The sequence below is a fragment of the Microchirus variegatus genome (genome assembly GCF_963457635.1).
Source record: "Microchirus variegatus genome assembly, chromosome: 15".
NCBI classification, from domain to species: Eukaryota; Metazoa; Chordata; class Actinopteri; order Pleuronectiformes; family Soleidae; genus Microchirus; species Microchirus variegatus.
This window is the reverse complement of record NC_139816.1, coordinates 23113707-23134949: the sequence shown is the minus strand read 5'-3', so window position 1 is coordinate 23134949 and position 21243 is coordinate 23113707. Positions and strand designations below refer to the sequence as shown.

The window sequence follows — 21243 nt, the reverse complement described above, 5'->3', positions numbered from 1 at the left end:
ATTTTTTTCTCCTGCCACATGATATAAACCTTAAAAAGTGAACATAACATCTTTACAATGTTACTTCTGGACACTCAGTGTAAAATTTTGCAATTATTTCATTGTTTGGACTTGTTTTCTGTTTTTCTATGTTTACTTTAATTTACTTTTAAGCTCCTACTGCATATTTTAAAGGTGATATTTGCTTTAAAATAAAATATATTTTTAGGCGAGAGAAAAAAATCCTTCAGTTATGCTGTGTTCCATGTACATTTACTCTGACACAGTGGCATCTACAGTGAAACTTACACCTCTGGTGAAATCTCACAAGTGTTATCTTTATTTTGATACTCCATACTCCATTTAGATAATCCATATAGAGCTTGCAACTGCAGATATTTACTCTATTTAGTTTGGGCATGTCATTTTCGAGCAGGGACTCCAAAAAAGAGGGTCAGGGAAGAAGTGGTTAATGCTAGAAATTAGTTAACCACTATTAGTGAGTCTGCCCGTGAGGTGGGGGCACCGCCGCGCCAGGTGTCCCACATTGTCCCTCAGAAACATACCCCTTGTCCCCCCTTGGGCTTATTTGCAGGTGGTCACCCTAACTACATTACGGTGTATAAAGAGAATGGTATATAATCTGTATGAAAATACACGCGGCAACAAAAAAGGAATTTGCAAAAAAAAAATGGGCCGTTGGGCGCTGTCTCCGTGTTGTCGTTTGTTGGTTTTGTCAAAAAAACGGATTATACTTAAGTATCCGGACCTTATAATACATCCATGCTGAAACACGACGACAAAGAAGAAGGAACTCGGTCACAGCAGCTTCCGGTGAGCTTGTTATGGGCATGCGCGGTGTGAGGAGCGAAGAGAAGCAGTTCGGCGGCGCACACACGCAAGTCCTGACAGCCTGACACGCGCACTGATTCCCGCTGCAAAAATGATTAAGTTTGTGCCCAAACTGCTGCTGCTGGTGCTGTTAGCTTTCCCGGCGACTCTGCTCATCAAAGGTAAACTTAAATTCACCTGCTACAACAACATTAGCCTGTAAATAGCTCTTGTGCCTTCATATGCTAGTGTTAGCAGCTAACTCGTTAGCCGCTTTGAGAAAGGCCACCTTCTTCTTCTATTTTTTTTAATTAACAAAAAGTCAATGAGTTTCAAAAAAATAAAGGAGTCGTTTTGTTAAAATAGAAGGCGATTATTTAAGTGTTTAATTAAAGTGTTTATTTTAATGTGAGTGTTTTACTTGTTCATGTCGGGACAGTTTAGCTGCGTGTGCGCTTATACTGACGTGTCCTTACCTGCTAGCTGTTAGTTGGGAAGCTAAGTGGCTCTGCTAACGTGCGAACTCTCCCATAGTAGACATTAAACATTAGGTTTAACTCGATTTAAATATACGTTTATATTACTCGTAACTTCATATTGTGATCGGTGAACACAATGACAGCTGTAGTTATCTTGTTACTGAGTCTCAAGCTACGCTAGCTCACTCTGCAGATGCTAAAGTTGGACCAGCTGGTCGTTTAAATGTACCGACTGGTTTATTTTCTAAGTTTTTTTGCATATACACTGCTTAACAGATTCACCAGACCACCACATAGTGTAAGGTTTATGTCACAGCTTATTCTAAATTAATAGCATTGGTTAATATCAAAATCACATTTATCACTCTGACCATCACTACTATTTTAATACATCACTGTCACTTTATCACAGCGCTCTCATTCCTTTCTGATAGTTACTGTTTTGTTGTCTACCCCCATTGTGTACATATGTACATAAATTTATATTTCCCAGTCATATATTTAAAGGGTACATATTTGGCAAAATCAACTTTTCATCATTTTAATTATATTTGGGACTCTGGAGGCCCTATGAGTTTGCAAAGGCAAAAATGACTCACTCATGTTTTTGTTGTCCCCCTCAGTCTACGTACAGGAGATAAAATAGGCAATGTTGACTTCCACACTCATTGCAATGTCTCAATTAGGGCTGCAGCTATTGAATAATTTTTGTAATCGAGTATTCTCCCGATTATTCATCGATTAATCAAGTAATCGGGTAAAAAAAAATAGGGGAGAAAAGCAACAAAAGTAAAAAATAGAATACAACAAATGGATAAGGAGGGTTCTCATGCCATCCATTCATTCACTCGACACGGTTTCTTGTAGGGATAAATTGAGGTAGTCCGACTGCGACTTTGGTAACTTCATTATAAGTAACTGTGGTTGGGATGGGACACTGTAGCGTGGCTCAACCCTTTTCAATAAATACTTGAAGCCGGGCTCCTCTACTACGTCTTATGTCGCATAGATGTGGATATGCCAATTTATGTTTTTGGTCCTGTCTGTTATTGTCAAGAGGTTGCTTAAAAGCAGCGGGAATAAGTTGTGCACACACGTTTTTCCTCGCACCAGTGACTGACATATCGGGGTGATGCCGTCTTATGTGTGTTAGAATGTTTGATGTTTTTGTCTGCGAAACATCACCGGCAGATGGTCTTTGTCCCCCCCCCATCTTCCTGTGATGGCACTCTTTTTGAAAACGGATATTTTCTTCCCTCAGTTTTACAAAATAACTTACATCCTTTCCAATATTATCCCGCATAAATAAGCTGTCGAGAGCCATCATAACTACACCAAGCCTGTGGGAGGCAGTGTAGGAAGAAGGAGAAAGCTATACAAGCCCATCAAAATCATCATCGACAACGACGACTGACCTCTCACCCTCGATGTATGGACGTAACTATACAAGCGACAGAGTGACAGCAGCGATGATCGCAACATCCTAAAATTGTCACACCACTCCTCCGTGACAATAACCTCATTCTCAAAGTTCTCGCACCAGACGGCAGTCCGCCCAGGTCGGACCCCAAACCGGCAATGCTGACGGTGACACGTTCTGGCTCACCTCCGAGCCCTAACATCTCTGCTCCTCTACGTAATATAGGAGCTGTATTTGCAAATGCAAACATGTACAAATGATCATAAACCAAATGTAGAAAGGTTGCATTTTTGGATCGTAGATTGCCTAAAACTCTGTTTTTCTCTGTTTTTCTCCTTTACATGCAAATGTGAAAAAAGTTTCCTAAAATTTCCGCTTTTGCCGGAGTTTTTAGATAGAATCGTTTTCAGAGGCAAAATCGCCATTTGTGTGTAAACGAAAGGCACGAAGGCAGGGGAAAGTCTCCGGTTTAAAAAAACAAAAAAACCCATGCTAGTGTAAACGTAGCCTTAGTGGCCCACAGTCTAGCATAGTATCGCCTGGAATAGCCTGCCAGTAAAGCTAACTTGTTATGCTAGCAAAACCACCGTATGTGAATCTGTGAGTCTATGTGAAAGATGAAGTTTAAGTAAAAGTATCGGGTGAAAGTGTTTACCAACTTTACAAAACTAGTGTTTGTCAGTTAATCGATCCTAACAGTAGATAGCATAGATCGCATAGAGAGCAGGAGATGCAGAGTGTATCACCAGTGGAAGAAAAGGAAGTGACACCATACGTTACCGCCTACATCAGACAAGTGTTCGAATACATTTAAGCACTGTATATTAGTGTAGGGCTGGGCGGTATGACCAAAAACATATATCACGGTATTTTTCAAAATTTGAACGGTTTCACGGTATCTGACAGTATTTTTTTTTTTTCATGTATAATCAGGTGTTCACAGCAGGGATTAAAATTAACGTCTTCCCGGGGACTGTGTTAATTGTCATCGGGACGATCAATATTCTCTCTCGGGACGACCACAGGACGAAAGAGAATTTTGACTGACTAAATGTTTCTGTTTAAGTTTTCAACACTTTCTGTGAACCATAATGGGTTCGCAGTCGGTGGGAAATACTTATGTGAAAAGGTTAATGACTGGGGCACTCGCGTTTGCGTTGTTCAATGAGACGCAGAAACTGCTGCTCTCTCACTGCTGCCGCTCAGCTGAGATACTGTTGCCGCTCGAGCTCAGCTGAGACGAGACGAGGATACTGTCGCCAAAGGTCTGCTGTCACTGTGCGCAATGATGTGCGCAACATCATTGCACGTTTCATTAATGTTGACATATTTGTTTCAATCACTGAATGAAGCCTGTCATATTTGGGACCTTAAATTGCTGCACAAAACTCTTGATCAGCACTCAGCATTTGTTTGTTGTTCATTTAAACCAGTAAGCGCAGAGAGCGAGCGAGGGAATCTCCGCTCTTGGTCATCAGTTCATTTACTTATTTTTGTGTAGGTAATGTGTTGTGAAATATGTTTAAACTTAAATTAACTACCTATAGAAGTAGTTTTGTCTGGTTGTATTAGTTTGTCCTGTTATTGATGTCATGCTGTCATCACCTGACAGTCTGGCTGATTGAAAGCCCCCAGATGCAGCGGATGCAACGCACCCCAGATGCGCGTCATTGATATCATGCGCAAATACAGATATTCAAATATGTGTGTTTTTTCAAACGTCATTTTTGAGCAATTTTGACAGCTCTTAACAGCCTCATGCAAATCTCAATGCATGGCCCTTCTCATGACGACTACAACCCACTAAATGCAGTCACTAAATGGTGGAGTAGTGGCATAAGGTCAGGTAGGCCACAGTTCTGTGACTGAGCATGTTGTTTGTCATCTACAACAACACAACAAATCTAGTCTGGAAATAAATATATTATTTATTATCAACATAATGTATTGTGTTTTTATTATATTATCAGTAAGTAACAACTCAAAATGTAAAAAACATTTTCGGGACGATTCAGGACGGTTCAAAATGTTTTTCGGGACGTTTCCGGGACGGTGGTGAAAAAAGTTATTTTTAATCCCTGGTTCACAGCATTTTCTACTGGTAGAGAACAGAATTACTGCAGTAGATAAACTTAGGAGGGTCTATTTTACTGACATAAATACTGTAGAATAACTCCACACTAGTACAGGTTTGCATGGCCCCAGAAAATGATGCTGTTTACAAAGAAGAGCTACTCATGATTCTAATGAAGTGAGGAATCAGAATGCAAAGACAATTACAGAACTTTGACTGTGTAAATAAACATCTTTTATAAAAAATCCCTGTGTTACATGCTGATGTGAAGGGTGCTGACTTAACTTCATGCATTCTTGATATTCCAAGACATTGACATGCTTACTAGGGCTGTCAAAATTGCTCAAAAATGGTATTCGAATATTCCCTCTCAAAAACACAGATATTCGAATATATTCTCATAGTATTTGCATCGCGCATCTGGTGTGCGTTGCATCCACTGCATCTGGAGGCTTTCAATCAGCCAGACTGATTGTCATGTGATGACAGCGTGACGCCAATAACAAGACAAACTAATATAACGAGACATAACTACCTGTAGATGTAGTTTAAGTTTAAACATGTTTCACAACATATTACCTACACAAAAATAAGTAAATGAACTAATGACCAAGAGCGCACTCGCTCGCTTGCTTTCTCTCTCTCTCCAGCCCCGTGCCAAAAATGCCTCTCTCTGCGCACACAGGTTTAAATTACAAACAAACAAATGCTGAGTGCTGATCAAAAGTTTTGTGCAAGTGATTTAAGATCCTGACTCTTGTCCAAAATATGACAGGCTTCGTTCAGTGATTGAAAAAAATATATAAACATTAATGAAACGTTTACATGCAGAGCGACTCGCAAACAGACTGCAGCGCCGCAGCATGTTGTGTAATCAAATAAATTGTGATTACACAACATGATAATTCATATTGTGACGGAAAAAAAAAAAACTTCAGTTTGACTCTTTTTATTGCTGAATAATGAAAATAAAAATGTGACACTAGGTGTTCTGGGCTTAAATTCAGTCCAATAACAAAATGAATCAACTATTTTAATAATATGGGTTTAAGTCCAGTTTCTTATATGTGAATATGTTTTTGGTTCATGGACAAAATAAGATGTGTGGTGTCTTCTCCGTACCCTCCAGGGCCGGCAGCGAGCGCTCAGGATCTGACGGAGGACGAGGAAGCCGAGGCTGTGGACGAAGAAGCTGTGGACGATGCTACAGCTGAGGATGAGGATGATGAGGCAGAAGTGGAAGATGACGAGAATACGGAACTAGTGAGTGTTTGAGTTGTTTAAGCCGATAACATATCACACAATTCTATAATTTTATCACAGTGAGCAACTGCACACAGAATTACAGGATATCTGTGTTTTAGTGCAGGTTATGGCTGCAATCCGTCAATTAGATTATGATGTATATTAGGGCTGAACGATATATCGTTATCGTATAGATATCGAGATATGAACATTCAAGATATTAATATCGGAAAAGCAACGATATAAACAATATAAATTTTCCCCCGCGCTCGCCCTGCATGTACAGCTCCTGCAGTCACAATACACATCTTTTTTACGATTGCCCTTGAATGCACCACTTCGACCAGCCAACCACAAACCTTATTTCATGCTTGCTGTGGATTGACAGCTGAAGCAAACCAATGACAAACATAGGAAGGCGGGAGGGAGACGGGGACTGAGACGCACACACGACATACAGTGGGAAAATCCAAAAAAAAGAAAGAAAAGTGACATGAGTGCGAAAGATAATGAGGCCGGTGGCGATTTTGTGCCAAAACAAATCATCGATCATTTCGCCGCAACCACGGAACTGTGGTCAAGCCAGACAACCGAACCTTACATCAGTTTAATGATCCATTTTATTACAACAAACTCCGAACTCAAGACCCGCTGTCTGCAGACGTTCTTCTTCCACGGGGAGCATACAGGGGATAATATAGCGCAGGAGATGAGAGGTGCGTTAGCAGACTGGGACTTGAAGGAGGACCAACCGGTTTGCGTGATGACTGATAACGCATCAAACATTAAAGCGGAGCTGCAGTAAAATGTTTGATTTTTTATATATTCTTTGGTGACTTTATGTTAATGTTGATGACTGGCAGTGAGTTCTCATCAATAAAACTGCACTTTCCATGTGGAAAGTTTCCAGTCTTTTGTATTATGTTTTTATTTTTCTGAAAAATGCTTTTTCACCAAACCTGTAGTCGTATCGTATCGATATCGAGATATCTGGCATGAATATTGAGATATGAATTTTTGTCCATATCGTTCAGCCCTAATGTATATCATAAGGTGGTTTCCTTCAATCAAAATCAGATAATTTTTCTCAATCAAAATTATTTGGTCCAAAAAAATGTTGATGAAATCTGGAAATGATGTTCTCAAATGTCTTTTTGTCCACAAACACAAAATTATTCAGTTTTAATGATTTCTTTGTGGATATGGAGCAAAATATTAACATTTAAGAAGCTGAAAAATCACACAAACTAGTGTAAATTGATAAATTATCAAAATAGTTGGCAATACTTACAGTAATTCATTGCTGTTCTAGTCTTGACAGAGACTTGTGAAGAATCACTGATCAGGAATAATCATTACCGGGACCGGGGGCAGCATCAGACGCAGCGACAAAAGCGTCATAAAACCATGTCTAACTTTAACAAACACAGACATGCTGCATACCCACAGAAAGGTCAGAAACTCGGCTAAAGGCTCATATAAACCATTATTATGTTCACCAAACACAGTTAAAACACAGATGGATCAAACAGCAGGAGCGAAAAAAATCACAGCGCAGTCATTGAAAAGCGGCACCGGAGTGTCGGCGTGATTAACAAAAAAACACTTGTCGACTGGACAGCAGAGAATCTACAGATTCCAACAGTACCATTTTTATCGCTCTACGACCAAGATTCATGGATCCATCCCCATAATAAGAGCAAAACAAAAGCTGACTTTCAAGATATACAAGCAGAAATATCGTCTTACCTTTGCTGTTTATCAAAACAAGTTATTTCCACCGGAACAAAACCACTTCTAATGAAGAACTACACTTTCCAGCATGCTTTGGAAAAAAATCCCGGTCTGATTGATCATTACAGAGCGACATTAGATCGTTCTGATTAGAGAAGGGCGAATGTCCGCACAAATGCACCATATGCATTTATGTCCTTTTCACTCGCTAATGAAGTGATTCACATGCATTTGGAGACCGGGGTCTGATTCTACCGGTTTAGAGGTTTAAAACGAGCTGTCAATCACCCTAATTGACCAAGGTAAGCCAGGGCTATGGCGCTGCGTAACTGAAGACGCTACAGACCCACAGAGTTATTATGCACCGCACATGAAGCATCGATTTACAGCGAGTTGTCATACTTTTTTTTTTTCAAAACAAGTTCTTTTTAGACCTGTAGGGACATGTGAATAAAATTAAATGGGTTTTTAATAATTTAGTACCTAAGAAATCTCAAATGGCACAGATGATCCCAAGCTTTGCCAAAAGTTAGAATGTGACTGAAATGCTGTCATTGTGAGGAGAAGGAACGTTTGTCTGGGTAAATGTTCTGGGGACCGATCATATGTGGCAACACCTGTGCATCTCCTCACAAACACTCACCTGGCAAGGGTTTCCCCCAGTGCATTATAAGCACTATAAGGTATATAAGGTGGGCCGTCAGGCTTTACTTGCTTAGCATTGCTTGTTTAATTATTTTAAATAAAAAAAAAATTTATAGACCACAGATTTTTTTTAAACCGGGTAACAAGGGCACTGCGCCACCATGTAACCGGCGAGCGCCCTCTTGTCCAGGTGCCGATTGGAACCCAAGTCACACTATCAAATACATCATTATTACCGTTAGATTGTTCTTGCCAATAAATAAGCTATATTTAGGAATGCACTGATTATTCGGCGGCTGAAACACAGCGAGTACACTGTGGAACAACACCTATTAAATGCTGGAAAGTCTCTTTGCGCAAAAGCGAAACTTATGAACTCCCCACGACATTCACTTCACAGCAGAGAACATTCTCTCCCTTTGAGCAGTTAACTAAAACAGATCAGCTCATCTGATGCATCTGTTGCATCCCTAAATTGCAGCGTTAAAGCGTCTTCTACTCAAAAATTTAGACCACGGAGTGAAAACAATGAAAAGTGCGCTCTACTGTCTGTCTGTCACCACGCTTTACTAAGATCTACTTGGATCCTCTGCACTTCATTACGACTGTACTCGATCCTCATCATAAAGATCATTATTTTTATGTAGGGACAAAACTGTGTAGAGAAATGATCCAGCCTGTGTTGGATAAGGAGAGCCCACTTGGAGACAGAGAAGCCGTGCGCTGTGTGCAGGAGAGGGAAAACGGTATAGCACAGAGGCGGTGTGCAGAAATCTGTCTGCACCTCATGAGGGGGCACTACCACTTTTTCCAGGTTCCAAGTTCCAATTAACGCTGTTTTTTGGTGTGCATTTGCGCCATTACCTTGTTTATGAACACTTCAGCCACTGCTGTGAACGCTGGGTTTTATTGTATTCTCGGGCTCTGTAAGCGTCTCGTCTCCTGAACAGCAGCTCAGAGCACTAGTCCAGGGACATCCGGTTGCGTATTTTGAACTGCAGAAGAAACCTCCATTGTGGAAACTTGCAAACAGTCACACTGTCGGGTCAATTTTTGTAATCAAGTTACTGGAGTAATCGTTTGCCTTAAAAGAAACGGCCAAAACTGAACAATTACGACCAATCGCTTTTATTTATTAATTTTCAGTTGTAGTTTCAAGGAGGATTTGCTTTTTTAATTAAAAAAGCCATTGCAAAAGGTATTCAATTGTTGTTTCTTTCCTTGGATTCCAGTGAAATATGTTGTTTGATTTTGTATGAATAATTGTCAAAAGAAGTAAATACGAATATTAATGCTAAGTAAACCTGTGTGTTTAGACGGAAGAAAAGGAGGATGAGGAGGAAGAAGCTCAGGTTGGAGAGATGAAGGCGTCCCCCAATGCTGATACCACCATCCTGTTTGTCAAAGGAGATGGTGAGTGTGTTTGCTGTCTCCTGCTCTGCAGCAGCAGAGTGAACCATGTCTCATTGTCTCTCTTCCCTGGTTGTCTCCAGACTTTCCTGCCAACAACATTGTCAAGTTCCTGCTCGGCTTCACCAACAAGGGAGCTGAGAACTTTGTCGTGGAGTCTCTGGACGCTTCTTTCCGTTACCCACAGGTACAGGTCTCACCTCACACCTTCAGTGAGCGGCAGAGTTTGCGATGCTCTCGTCTGTTCAGTGTTTTGATGGGTATTTCAATGGACACTTCAGTTTTTTTAAACACTGCACTCTCCCTGTGCTGAGAAGCAGCTGTGAAAACCTGCCATTTCTGCCAGCAGGGACACAAAAAGCACATTACATCTGGCAGAAATGTAATATAAAATAATACTTTTATATTTTTATTTATTTATTTTTTACAATTTGTACAATCACCCGAATGTAAGAAATGTTTTTTTTCGCTACCACAAAATTAGTCTGTTATATTTTCATCAGGAGCAGCTGCAACTTCACCAGTAGATGGTGCTAAATCTTACACATAAGACTTTTCAAACAGGAAACTGAAGTTTGTAAACCACTCACTCTCTCACACCAAAGTCCATAGAGAAAATCAATGATTTTAGCTTTAGGACACAGGAGCTGCTGGTCTACTGCTGCCTCTTGTGGTCACTTTGTGTCACTGAGGTAAATCCGAATTCAAGATTTTTAACGCTAAATCAAAATAAGACATTTGAACTTAGTGATGGAGGCAGCAGTGGATCAACAACTCCTGTGTGCTGTGATGTTAAAATCTCTGTATGGTGTGGGAGAGTGAGTGGTTTACAAACTTCAGTTTCCTGTTGGAAAAGTCTGTCTAACAGTGAGATAAAGATGTGAACAAGTTTTGTAGATATCGTAGACTAAAACTTCTGTAGATTTTGTTTGACAAGTCTGTTTGGCTCTAATAAATAAATCGTTCAGTAGAGTCTAAGTGAGATCTGTTTTTGCCGTTGTTCAGGATTATCAGTTCTACATTCAGAACTTCACGGCTCTCCAGCTGAGCACTGAGGTTCCTCCCAGCAAACAGGCCACCTTCGAGTACTCCTTCATCCCTGCAGAGCAGATGGGAGGGCGGCCGTTCGGACTCGTCATCAACCTCAACTACAAGGACACCAGTGTAAGGGCTGAGTAGAAGAATGTGGGGGGGGTTTTTTTGAAGGATTTCAAGTCTTCTGAAATGTCTTTGTTCCTGCAGGGCAACATTTTCCAGGATGCAGTGTTTAACCAGACGGTCACTATCACTGAGAGAGAAGACGGACTGGACGGAGAGACGTGAGTAACTGAATCTTCTGCTCGTTTTCTTCGATTTGATTATTTGGTCGACCAAGGATGGAGTTTTCTGGAGTCAGAGATGAGTTAAGTTGAACAAGGCTTTATTGGTAGTAGCTCCAATCTGAGGAGAACTTGAGACAATGCCGAACATAAACAAGTATGTTAACAGCAGTTGGGCATCCTCTGCCAGTCTGCCTGTGAGTCCCAGAGTTATGATACTTCCTATTAACGCTGTTTTTTGGTGTGTATCTGCGTCATTACCTTGTTTATGAAGCCCTGAAGTTTCGAAACAAACAATTCAGCCACTGCTGAGAACGCTGTGTTTATTGTAATCTCGGGGCTCAGCTAGATCTCTGAAAATCCCGTAATAGTTAAGTAAACATCGGTTCTCCTGAACAGCCGATCGTCCTGCTCCGGGCACTAGTCCGGGCACATCCGGTTGCGTACATTGAACCGCAGAAGAAGAATCACGTCCGTTGTGGAGGTGGAAGACTTAGGGTGAATTCCAATTCCTAGCTTAACCCTCAATCTCAAAAATTCACGCTCCCTCTAGTGCAAGTGCTGTCCCGATTCTCAGAAAAATTAGGTTGAGGGGCTAGTTTAAGGGCTGTAAAGCCCTCAATATTGAGATTTTCCAAGACCACCCTTGGGAGCAAGGGCTACCCAGAATGCATTGCGTGTTTTCACATGAGAAAGATGGCGTCGAAAGCAGCGAAGCGAGTGCGATACAAATTAAGTATTTTCTTTGTTAATAGAGATATAAAAATTATGAAAACCATTGTATTATCTTAGTTTAGGCCCGTATTATGGATTACTGACGTCATTGTTGCGTAACATTTATTTGTATTTTACGATCGTTTGTCAATAGCCGGCCAGTGCGCACACGCGATCATTCACTATCGTTAACCCTTCAATAAGCCGTGGTGTGCGGTAACTGTCAGCTGAATATGTCCGTGGTTGTGGTATTTGTATATGTATGTATGTGCATCGATAGTCTGCCGTTACAATCGATTTGCCTCGGGTGCACTGTGGAGTCGGCATGAGTGTTTTTAATGCCATGCTTACTTGTATCATTGACTTGCACTAGCCATACTATCAGCGAACTTGGCAACTAGAAGAACTGAATGAAATTTCTTGAAAACGTCTCCAGACGTCTCCATCACACTGGCTGAGTTGGAAAATAGGTCTTATGTCCAAAATTCCGAACTATCACTTTAATAATACTATTTGTGATGCAAAATGAATGTATTAATATCAGAAAACAGACTTTTTTTTTTTAATTACATGAATAATAGTGTGGACAACTAATTAAAATTCATACCAGGAGCCGTTTCGGCCATTGCCATTAACATGGTTCACATCGTTGCATCACTAATTTAGCGTGATCCACCCTTACACTTGAACAATAACACAGCTTTGTTAATACTGGAGTGGAACCTTAATGTTACTGGTAAATCCTGTGTTTGTCCTACAATTTCATTTAAAGAAATATCTACCCTAAAAAACATCTATTACACCAGGTTTATTCAAGGCATGCTTGAGCATAACATACACATGTTACATACACAGCTTGCTAATATACAAGACCAGCTTTAAAGGTCCCATATTATACCCTATTAACCCAAGTTAAACTAGGTCCTGGTGCCCTAACGAACATGTCTGTGTCATGCTTTAGTCAAAATATCATAAGGATGAAGCACAATAGCAGTTCAATAACCCTGCCAAAACAGCCTTTTTCAGAACGCTCGGTTTTGTGCCTGGTCATTTACATGTGAATGGGACACAGGTAAACACGCATCCACCGCTTCCAGGGGAGTGTCGCCACTTATCACCTATTGTCATGCACCGTCATCACAACCCCCGCTCCATATACCCTATAGCAATGTCCGTTTACCCGTTGTTACTGAGTTTCAACGTAATGCATAGAGTGACCACGATTTTGGCTTCTCGCGATCATAAAAACATTAAAATCGAAGAAAAACGATAAATGCGCCACGCGGCGTGACGAGTATGTAAATTCCCATGCTAGAAAAAGACCCTGAACGCACCAGTGTTACTGCGGCTGAAAGTGACATGTGGATCAACAACACGAGGAGAGAACGTGGAAACACGACAGAAAGGCAGCCTTTGGTTGAGAAGAAATGTAGGACATCTACATCTTTCTGCAGTGCTTTCAAACGCGTGCTCTTCATATTTTTGATCCACACATGCCACTCGCTAACTGCAGGCACGTAACTGGTGCGTTCAAGGTGTCCCTCCAGCATAGGAATTTACATATACGATCAACAACAAAGGGCTTGTGAAGCTTGTGAACATTTTTTTAAATAAAATATATCCTCTTACACAAACTTCCAGCCTCAGAGGATGTTTGTGTCCAAACACTGTGCTCCGCTCTGCAGCCACTCTTCCTCCTTGCCTGCACTCTCGTATTTCACAGGGACAAGGGGGAGCTACGGTGGAGCTGTGAAGTACTCTGCCTGGCTGGGTGCCAACAACATTCACGGTGAAATGTCCGCACTGTCGTCACCTGGTCGGGAGGTGTAAACATCTTGTGTTTTATCGCTTATACTTACACAAAGTGGAACCACTAAAACATGACTGAGTCTTGTTTTTTCACATTTTGGGGACTGGTATGGCCCACTGAGTCCCAAATATAAGTACTAAAAGATTAAAAAGTTGATTTTGCACAATAGGGGACCTTTAAGTTGCATCACTTCATTCCAAATTCACATGATCACAGAATTTGACAAACAGAAAATACAACAAAGCTGGTGGTGCCTGAAACTTTTGCACAGTACTGTATGTGTGAGTTCTATTACATTTCTCATACGCTAATGAAAGTTGGTACACGTGTTTCAGGTCAGGACACGCAAAAACGTACTGATGACCTATGCCCTTAACTAGGGCTGTAACGATATGCGTATCGAAATCGCGATACTCGGAGCCACGAACCAGTCTCGTGGCGTGAGAAAACAGAATCGTGAAACGCCCTTTCTAACTCCCAGTTATTTTTCCAGTCAGCCACATGATATGAGCTGTTAGTGCTACCAAACTTATTTTTGTTAGGGGTGTCGTCAGACGCAGCGACAAAAGCGTCATAAAACCATATCTAACTTTAACAAACACAGACATGCTGCATACCCACAGAAAGGTCAGAAACTCCGCTAAAATCCACATTTTTATCACTCTACGAACAAGATTCAGGGATCCAGCCCCAAAATAAGAGCAACAACTGACTTTCAAGAAATACAAGCGGAAATGTTGTCTTACCTTTGCCGTTTATCAAAACAAGTTATTTCCACTGGAACAAAACTGCTTCTAATGAAGAACTTCACTTCCCAGCATGCTTTGGGGACAAATCCCAGTCTGATTGATCATTTACTTTGTATTTTTCAACAGTATTATTTTGTTACAGGAAAGAGAGAAATCTTTGGTCATTTATTTATGTTAAAATCTGTTCAGTGTTCCAAAATGGTGTTATTAAATGTTACATAAAGTTCTAAGATAAGTAAATGTTTAAATAAAATGTTAAAAAAAATAAAATTGTGGAATGTATCGATTCGTGGGTCAAAAAATCGTGATACGAATCGTGAGTTTGTGTATCGTTACAGCCCTACCCTTAACCCAATGGGAAAGCAGCCATTTTAGATTGAACAGTGACTGAAAGGCCAATTTAAGCTTTTGTACAGGTGGTATTTGAAAAAACCCTAACTACAGCTTTGCTGTGCTCAACTTCAAATTCTAGGCACGATAAGGACCAAAAGCTTGTCTTAATGTCACATGATGCAGATACTAGTGGGCAGCAAAGTTGCTGCAATTTCTGATGACTCGCCAAAAGACACAAACCTGTTATAACTCCACAACAGTAAATCTGATTGGAAACAAACTTGCTATGATTGATAATTGTCAGGCCGTGGAAAGATTCCATTTGGAAGATGGAGCCCCCAATGGCAACAGGAGACACTATATTTTACAGTTTTAAGCGATCTACTGGCAGGGATTGTTGGCTCAAAAATCAAAATTGGTGGAATCACTTACACACTATGTTGATTTGGTGTGGTGAATATCGTGTTGCCAGGGCAACCATGTTAATTCCCTTGTTTGAGAATGGTGAGGAAATTTGTCTTGAAGACAGAAATGTTCCAATACTCTGAAAATGTACACGGTCATCAACAGTAGCACAACATGGAGTCAGTCCCAGGACACAGCGCCACCTAGAAATTATAAAATAAACGGCCCTCACAGCTGTTTTTTCCTTCACACCTGACATTTTGGATGAAATTTCCAAAGGAAAAACTCTGGATTGGAGAAAAGAGGAACACGACCTCATATTGGGTCTTTTTTTGTTGTTTTATTGTCTCTCACTTTTTGTCCTCCTCTTTGTCTTCCCAGAATCTTCATGTATGTCTTCCTGTCGGGCCTCGGGCTGCTCCTAGTCGTTGGCCTTCATCAGCTGCTGGAGTCCAGAAAGGTAGAGTGAATTGTTTAACCACTTCTTCCCTGACCCTCTTTTTGGAGTCCCTGCTCGAAAATGACATGCCCAAACTAAATAGAGTAAACCTCTGTAGTTACAAGCTCTATGTAGATTATCTTGGTATCAAAATGAAGATAACACTTGTGAGATTCCACCAGAGGTGTAAGTTTCACACAGTAGATGCCACTGTGTCAGAGTAAATGTACATGGAACACAGCATAACTGAAGGATTTTTTTCTCTCGCCTAAAAAAATATTGCATTTTAAAGCAAATATCAGCTTTAAAATATGCAGTAGAAGCTTAAAAACACAGGGAGGTCATGTAACAACATATGGACATGAGCTGTGTAAAGTCTGATGCTGCTGAAATGAGGCAGGGTGAAATTACAGAGGTTTTATTAAAGAGATGTCTGGGCGTCCTCACTTTTGGCACAGGTTGGCACCATCTGTGCCATTTGAGATTTCTTAGCTACCAAATTCTTAAAAACCCATTTAATTGTATTTACATGTCACTACAGATCTAAAAAGAGTTGACCGAAAAGTTTAAAAAAAAAAAAAAAAAGTATGTTAACTTGCTGTAAATCGCTTCCTGTGCGGTGCGTAATAACTCTGTGGCTCTGTAGTGTCTTCAGTTACGCAGCGCCATAGCTCCGGCTTACCTTGGTCAATTAGGATGATTGACAGCTCGTTTTAAACCTCTAAACCGGTAGAATCAGGTCCCGGTCTTCAAATGCATGTGAATCACTTCATTAGCGAGTCAAAAGGACATAAATTCATATGACGCATTTGTGCGGACATTCGCCCTTCTCTAATCAGAACGATCTAATCTGCTCTGTAATGATCAATCAGACCGGGATTTGTTCCCAAAGCATCCTGGGAAGTGTAGTTCTTCATTAGAAGCGGTTTTGTTCCGGTGGAAATAATTTGTTTTGATAAACAAAGGTAAGACGAAATTTCTGCTTGTATTTCTTGAAAGTCAGTTGTTTGGCTCTTATTTTGGGGCTGGATCTGGGAATCTTGGTCATAGTGATAAACATGGTACCGTTGGAATCTGTAGATTCTCCGCTGTCCAGTCGACAAGTGTTTTTTTTGTTTACATAATCAAGCTGGCGCTCCGGTGCCGCTTTTCACTGAGTGCACGGTGATGTTTTTTTTTCGCTCCTGCTGTTTGATCCATCTGTGTTTTAACTGTGTTTCGTGATCATAATAATGGTTCATGTGAGCTTTTAGCTGAGTTTCTGACCTTTCTGTGCGTATGCAGCATGTCTGTGTTTGTTAAAGTTAGATATGGTTTTATGATGCCTTTGTCGCTGCGTCTGACGCTGCCCCTGGTGGCAACTGTGAAGAAGAGGTTAATGCTGGCTGGAAAAATAAATGTATATTTTCAAACTCCCAAACTCACTGGCTGCTTATAATCTAGGATTGTATTTTTTAGAGCTGCAACTATTATTTTTTTAACAATCGATGAATCTGTTATGTTCTCGATTAATCAAGTAATCGCTTGGTCCATGAAATGTGAGAAAATGTTGATCAGAGTTTGGAAATGTTCACATTTAAGAAGCTGAAAAATCACATAAATAAATTTAGTCGTTGAATAATAAATAAAAAAAACTTGAATTGTAACGATATCTAAGCTAATTCTTGGTTTTTAATGTGTGTGTGATGTGTGCAGCGGAGGCGTCCAGCTCCGAAGGTGGAAATGGGAACATCGAGCCACAACGACGTGGACCTGAGCTGGATCCCACAGGAAACGCTCAACCAGATCAGTAAGTACAAATCTATGCTTTATCCCCATCAAATACTTCAAGCTCTACCTTTTTAATCACAGCCAGAGCACTGAGAAACTTCACCTCAAAGAAAACGCATAATTATAACAGCAGACGAGCTTTCACCTTCATTGTCTGAGGTTCTTCAAGGTTTTGGCATCGAACAAAACTTAAAATGGGTTTTCATACGATGGATATCAGTTAAATTGCTATTCACAAGTGCTGCTAGCTTTTGATGCCCCCTGGTGGTGTTTTCATCTTACCAATAAACTCCTAAATGTTACGACCTTTAGTGCATTTTTTGACATTGCTGCGCTTAGTTTGAGTCCGATCACTGGTGTCCTCGTCTCTCCACGTGTGTGTCCTCCTGACTGAATCAGCTGACTGAGCTTTTTCTTGCTTGACCTTTTTCTGTGTGAACTTAAACCTTCACCTGAGCTCAAGGTCACTCACCTTCCTCTTTCTCTCTGTTCTTCTTGCTCGCTGTCACACTTCCTGCTGCTTCAGTGCAGAGTCGCCGAGGTGAGCTCTCCCTCTGTGTGTGTATGTGTGTGCTTGTGTTGGGTGTGAGGTTTCTTAACTGTTCACTTAGCCTAAAAACTAAATTAATCCTTCACTGACTGGATGTCACTCAAGTTCTGATCCAAGTGTAAGTGTTTCAACACTGATAAAAGGAATAGTTCAGATTTATTTCTACTGCAACTGTAGAAGATGCTGTGAGCACCCCCTGCTGATCAGACCCTGAACAAAAGCCTTGGCTAATAAAATTGGCGTCAGTTTAAGTCCACGATATCGAGGTCACGTTCACGTCTTTATATCACTTTCCAACGGGAAACTGAAGTTTGTAAACTACTCACTCTCCCACACCAAATTCCATAGACCGCACACAGGAGTTGTTGATCCACTGCTGCCTCCATCACTAAAGTCAGATGTCTTATTTTGTCACTTTGGCATTAAAAATCCTTTGTTCAGATTTACCTGAGTGACACAAAATGACCACACAAGGCAGCAGTAGACCAGCAGCTCCTGTGTCCCTGCAAGCTAAAATCTGATTTTCTCTATGGACCTTGGTGTGGGAGAGTGAGATTTACAAACATCAGTTTCCTGTTGGAAAAGTCAGTCTAACAGTGAGATAAAGATGTGAACCAGTTCTTAAGATATCATAGATTTCAACTAATGTGGATTTTATGAGGTGAGTTTTTGGTGTCATGGCTAAAATCTGCTGGCAGCCATTTTGTTTTCACTGAGAGTGAGCCTGAACCCTGAACTATCCCTTTAACATCATGTCAGACTGAACCTTCCTGTTTCCTTCATATTTCACTGTATTTGAATTTTTTTATTATCCTGCAGACAAAGCTTCTCCCAGACGATCTCCACGCAAAAGGAACCAGAAACGCTCGGCCGGCTCGGACGAGTGACCGCAGCCCGTCACGTGGCAACAACTTCACTGACTCGTCTGTGGGAGTGGGAGGAGGAGGAGCGGCGGCGGCAGCAGCAGCAGCGAGTGTTAAATCAAACCCACGCTGCCCTCAAATGAGAAACTCTGAGCAGTGCCAAGCACAGCAATGTGTGACTCAAACTGCACGCACGCACGCACACACACACTCACACACACACACACACACACTGTGCCCCTGTTGGTGTAATTTCTGTTTGAAGCTGAGGGAGAGAAGAAGACCTGTAACAGGTTTGTTTGGACAGTTTTCTCTTAAAGTCGTCGGCTTGCGACGTAAACTGCTGATGTCATCATTGTGAGACATTTGCGATTGTTTTGTTTTCTCAATTTAATCTACTCAAATAATTTTATAAGATGGTAATTTGTTGTCTGCAACCACAGATTTACGATTTAAAGCCTTGTGATGTAATCTGCTGATGTCATCGTAAGATATTCATTATTTTGTTTTTTGCAGTTCATTGGAACCACTAAAATCAAGTCTACGTTCATCTTTGTAAATTTTAAAGCTGGAAATTCAACGTCTACAACCACAGATTAATTTTTTTAGGGGGGATTATTTGATCTGGAGTTGTTCAGAACGTAAAGCATTGTCATTAACTGCTACGTAAATTTGACACAAATTAAATCTGCTTATCTTTGTCCTTTTTTTTTTCTCCAACATCTTCAACCACAGATGAACAGTTTTTTTTTAATTCATTGATCGTTGTCAATTAATCCCAACCGCTGACGATTTAAAGCCTTCTGTTGATGTCATCATCGTGAGACGTTTGCGGTTGGTTTGTTTTGTTCAATCACTCGACTCACCATCTTTTCATAGTCTTAAACCACAGATTAGTTTCGCCGATTAGATAATCTGGAGTTGTAGTGGGGTTTTTTGTCACCAGTTTCACTCTGCGTTTCCGCTGTTGATCTGGTTTTAAAGATGAAATGTTGACGTTTTCAAATCGCTATAAACAGAAGCTGCTTCCTTCTGCCGCGACGATCACACGTTTACGAAAAACTTTGCCACTATTGTTTGCAATGAACTTTAAAGTGTAAGTTTATTTGATTGAGGATTGAAAAGTTTGATGAGTTTTGCAAACGGAGAAAGCGGCGATGCGCCATGGCTGTGGTTTCTTGAACCGTTTGCGATGTCTCGGGCTGAACGTCCTGCGTCCGACCTTCACATGGATTAAAAACAAACGTTTTCAGGCACCGAACATTTACATCAGCTGATCAATATATTACAACACTGTTTTTTGTTTTTGGGCTTCTCCTCCTCTCCAGCAGCTTTTTTTTAAATCTGAAAAATCTTCTTCCTTTTTTTCGTCCGGATGGTAAAGATGTCGGAAGTGTCTAAAGCACTGGTGTAAATACTGCACGATTCTGTGATAAATGACCCAGCTAATTTATTTGTGTGGCGGGAAAGGGCGGGGTTTGCTGTTTACTGTATTTCCTTTTTCTTTTTTTGTACCACTAGGGGGTAGGGGGGGGGGCAGGCTGACGGGCTGTGCAGGCCTGTTGTGTTTCTGTCAGCGGTCTCTCACAGAGGTTTTGTTTGTTTCTTCTTTTCTAAGACGGAGACCGACTCTTCATTCATTCAAGCTTTTACTTTCATTTGCTTTTAAATGTGCAGGAGAATAAACTTGGATGATTTGCTGTATTTTATTTGTCTGCTTTTCTTCTGTCGCTAAGACCAAATCACCGTATAAAATTTAAAAGAAGTAGCAGACGCATGAGAAATTCTGGCAGTGTGTTCAGTGTGTACAAGTTAGTGCCACTTAGTGGCTATTTTGTGTGCGTGCGCGTGTGTAGACGGAACAAAAATATAAATGCAACACTTGTTTTTGATCACATTTTTCCATGAGCTGAACTGAAAGATCTAAAACATTTTCTATATACAAAAAAATCACCATTCCTCTCATATTGTGGGGGAAATGAACACTTAAACATACATAATACATCATATATATATGCATATACATATATATATATACATATACATATACAGTGGTATGCAAAAGTTTGCGCCCCTGTAAATTTTCATGATTTTCCTTTATAAATCCTTGGTTGTTTGGATAAGAAATGTCAGTTAAATATATCATATAGGAAACAAAAGTTTATATGATTTACAGAAAGTGTGCAAGAATTATTTAAACAAAATTAGGCATGTGCATACATTTAGGCACCCTTCTCATTTTATTAATTTCAAAACCTTTAATTATTGGAATTAACATTGGTTTAGTAACCTCAGTGACCCTTGACCTCCATACACAGGTGAATCCAATCATGAGAAAGTGTTTTTAAGGAGGCCAATTGTAAGTCTTTCTCCTTTTTGCATCTTCTCTGAAGAGTGGCAACATGGGAGCCTCAAAACAACTCTCAAATGACCTGAAAACAATGATTGTTCAACATCATGGTTTAGGGCAGGGG

General features: G+C 40.5%; 1 protein-coding gene across 2 annotated transcripts; it reads left to right on the top strand.

The window, feature by feature from the left end:
• The first annotated feature begins 855 nt into the window (after window positions 1–855).
• ssr1 (signal sequence receptor, alpha) lies at window positions 856–20275 on the top strand. 2 transcript variants are annotated; one of them, XM_083902037.1, is made up of 10 exons: window positions 856–992; window positions 5913–6046; window positions 9724–9820; window positions 9901–10004; window positions 10823–10981; window positions 11060–11136; window positions 15529–15607; window positions 17282–17375; window positions 17883–17897; window positions 18726–20275. In XM_083902037.1, exons 1-10 carry the CDS (start codon window positions 923–925, stop codon window positions 18791–18793), a joined length of 897 nt encoding a protein of 298 aa, XP_083758163.1. In that variant the 5' UTR covers window positions 856–922; the 3' UTR covers window positions 18794–20275. The 2 variants fall into 2 exon arrangements, with proteins under 2 accessions (XP_083758163.1, XP_083758164.1); XM_083902038.1 differs by lacking the exon at window positions 17883–17897.
• The last annotated feature ends 968 nt before the right edge of the window (window positions 20276–21243 follow it).

Bases quoted from the DNA above. Each gene is read 5' to 3' on its own strand.
- ssr1 (XM_083902037.1), top strand. From the start codon at position 923: ATGATTAAGTTTGTGCCCAAACTGCTGCTGCTGGTGCTGTTAGCTTTC. The intron at 993-5,912 runs GTAAACTTAAAT...CGTACCCTCCAG, and splicing joins GGCGACTCTGCTCATCAAAG to GGCCGGCAGCGAGCGCTCAG. The intron at 6,047-9,723 runs GTGAGTGTTTGA...CTGTGTGTTTAG, and splicing joins ATGACGAGAATACGGAACTA to ACGGAAGAAAAGGAGGATGA.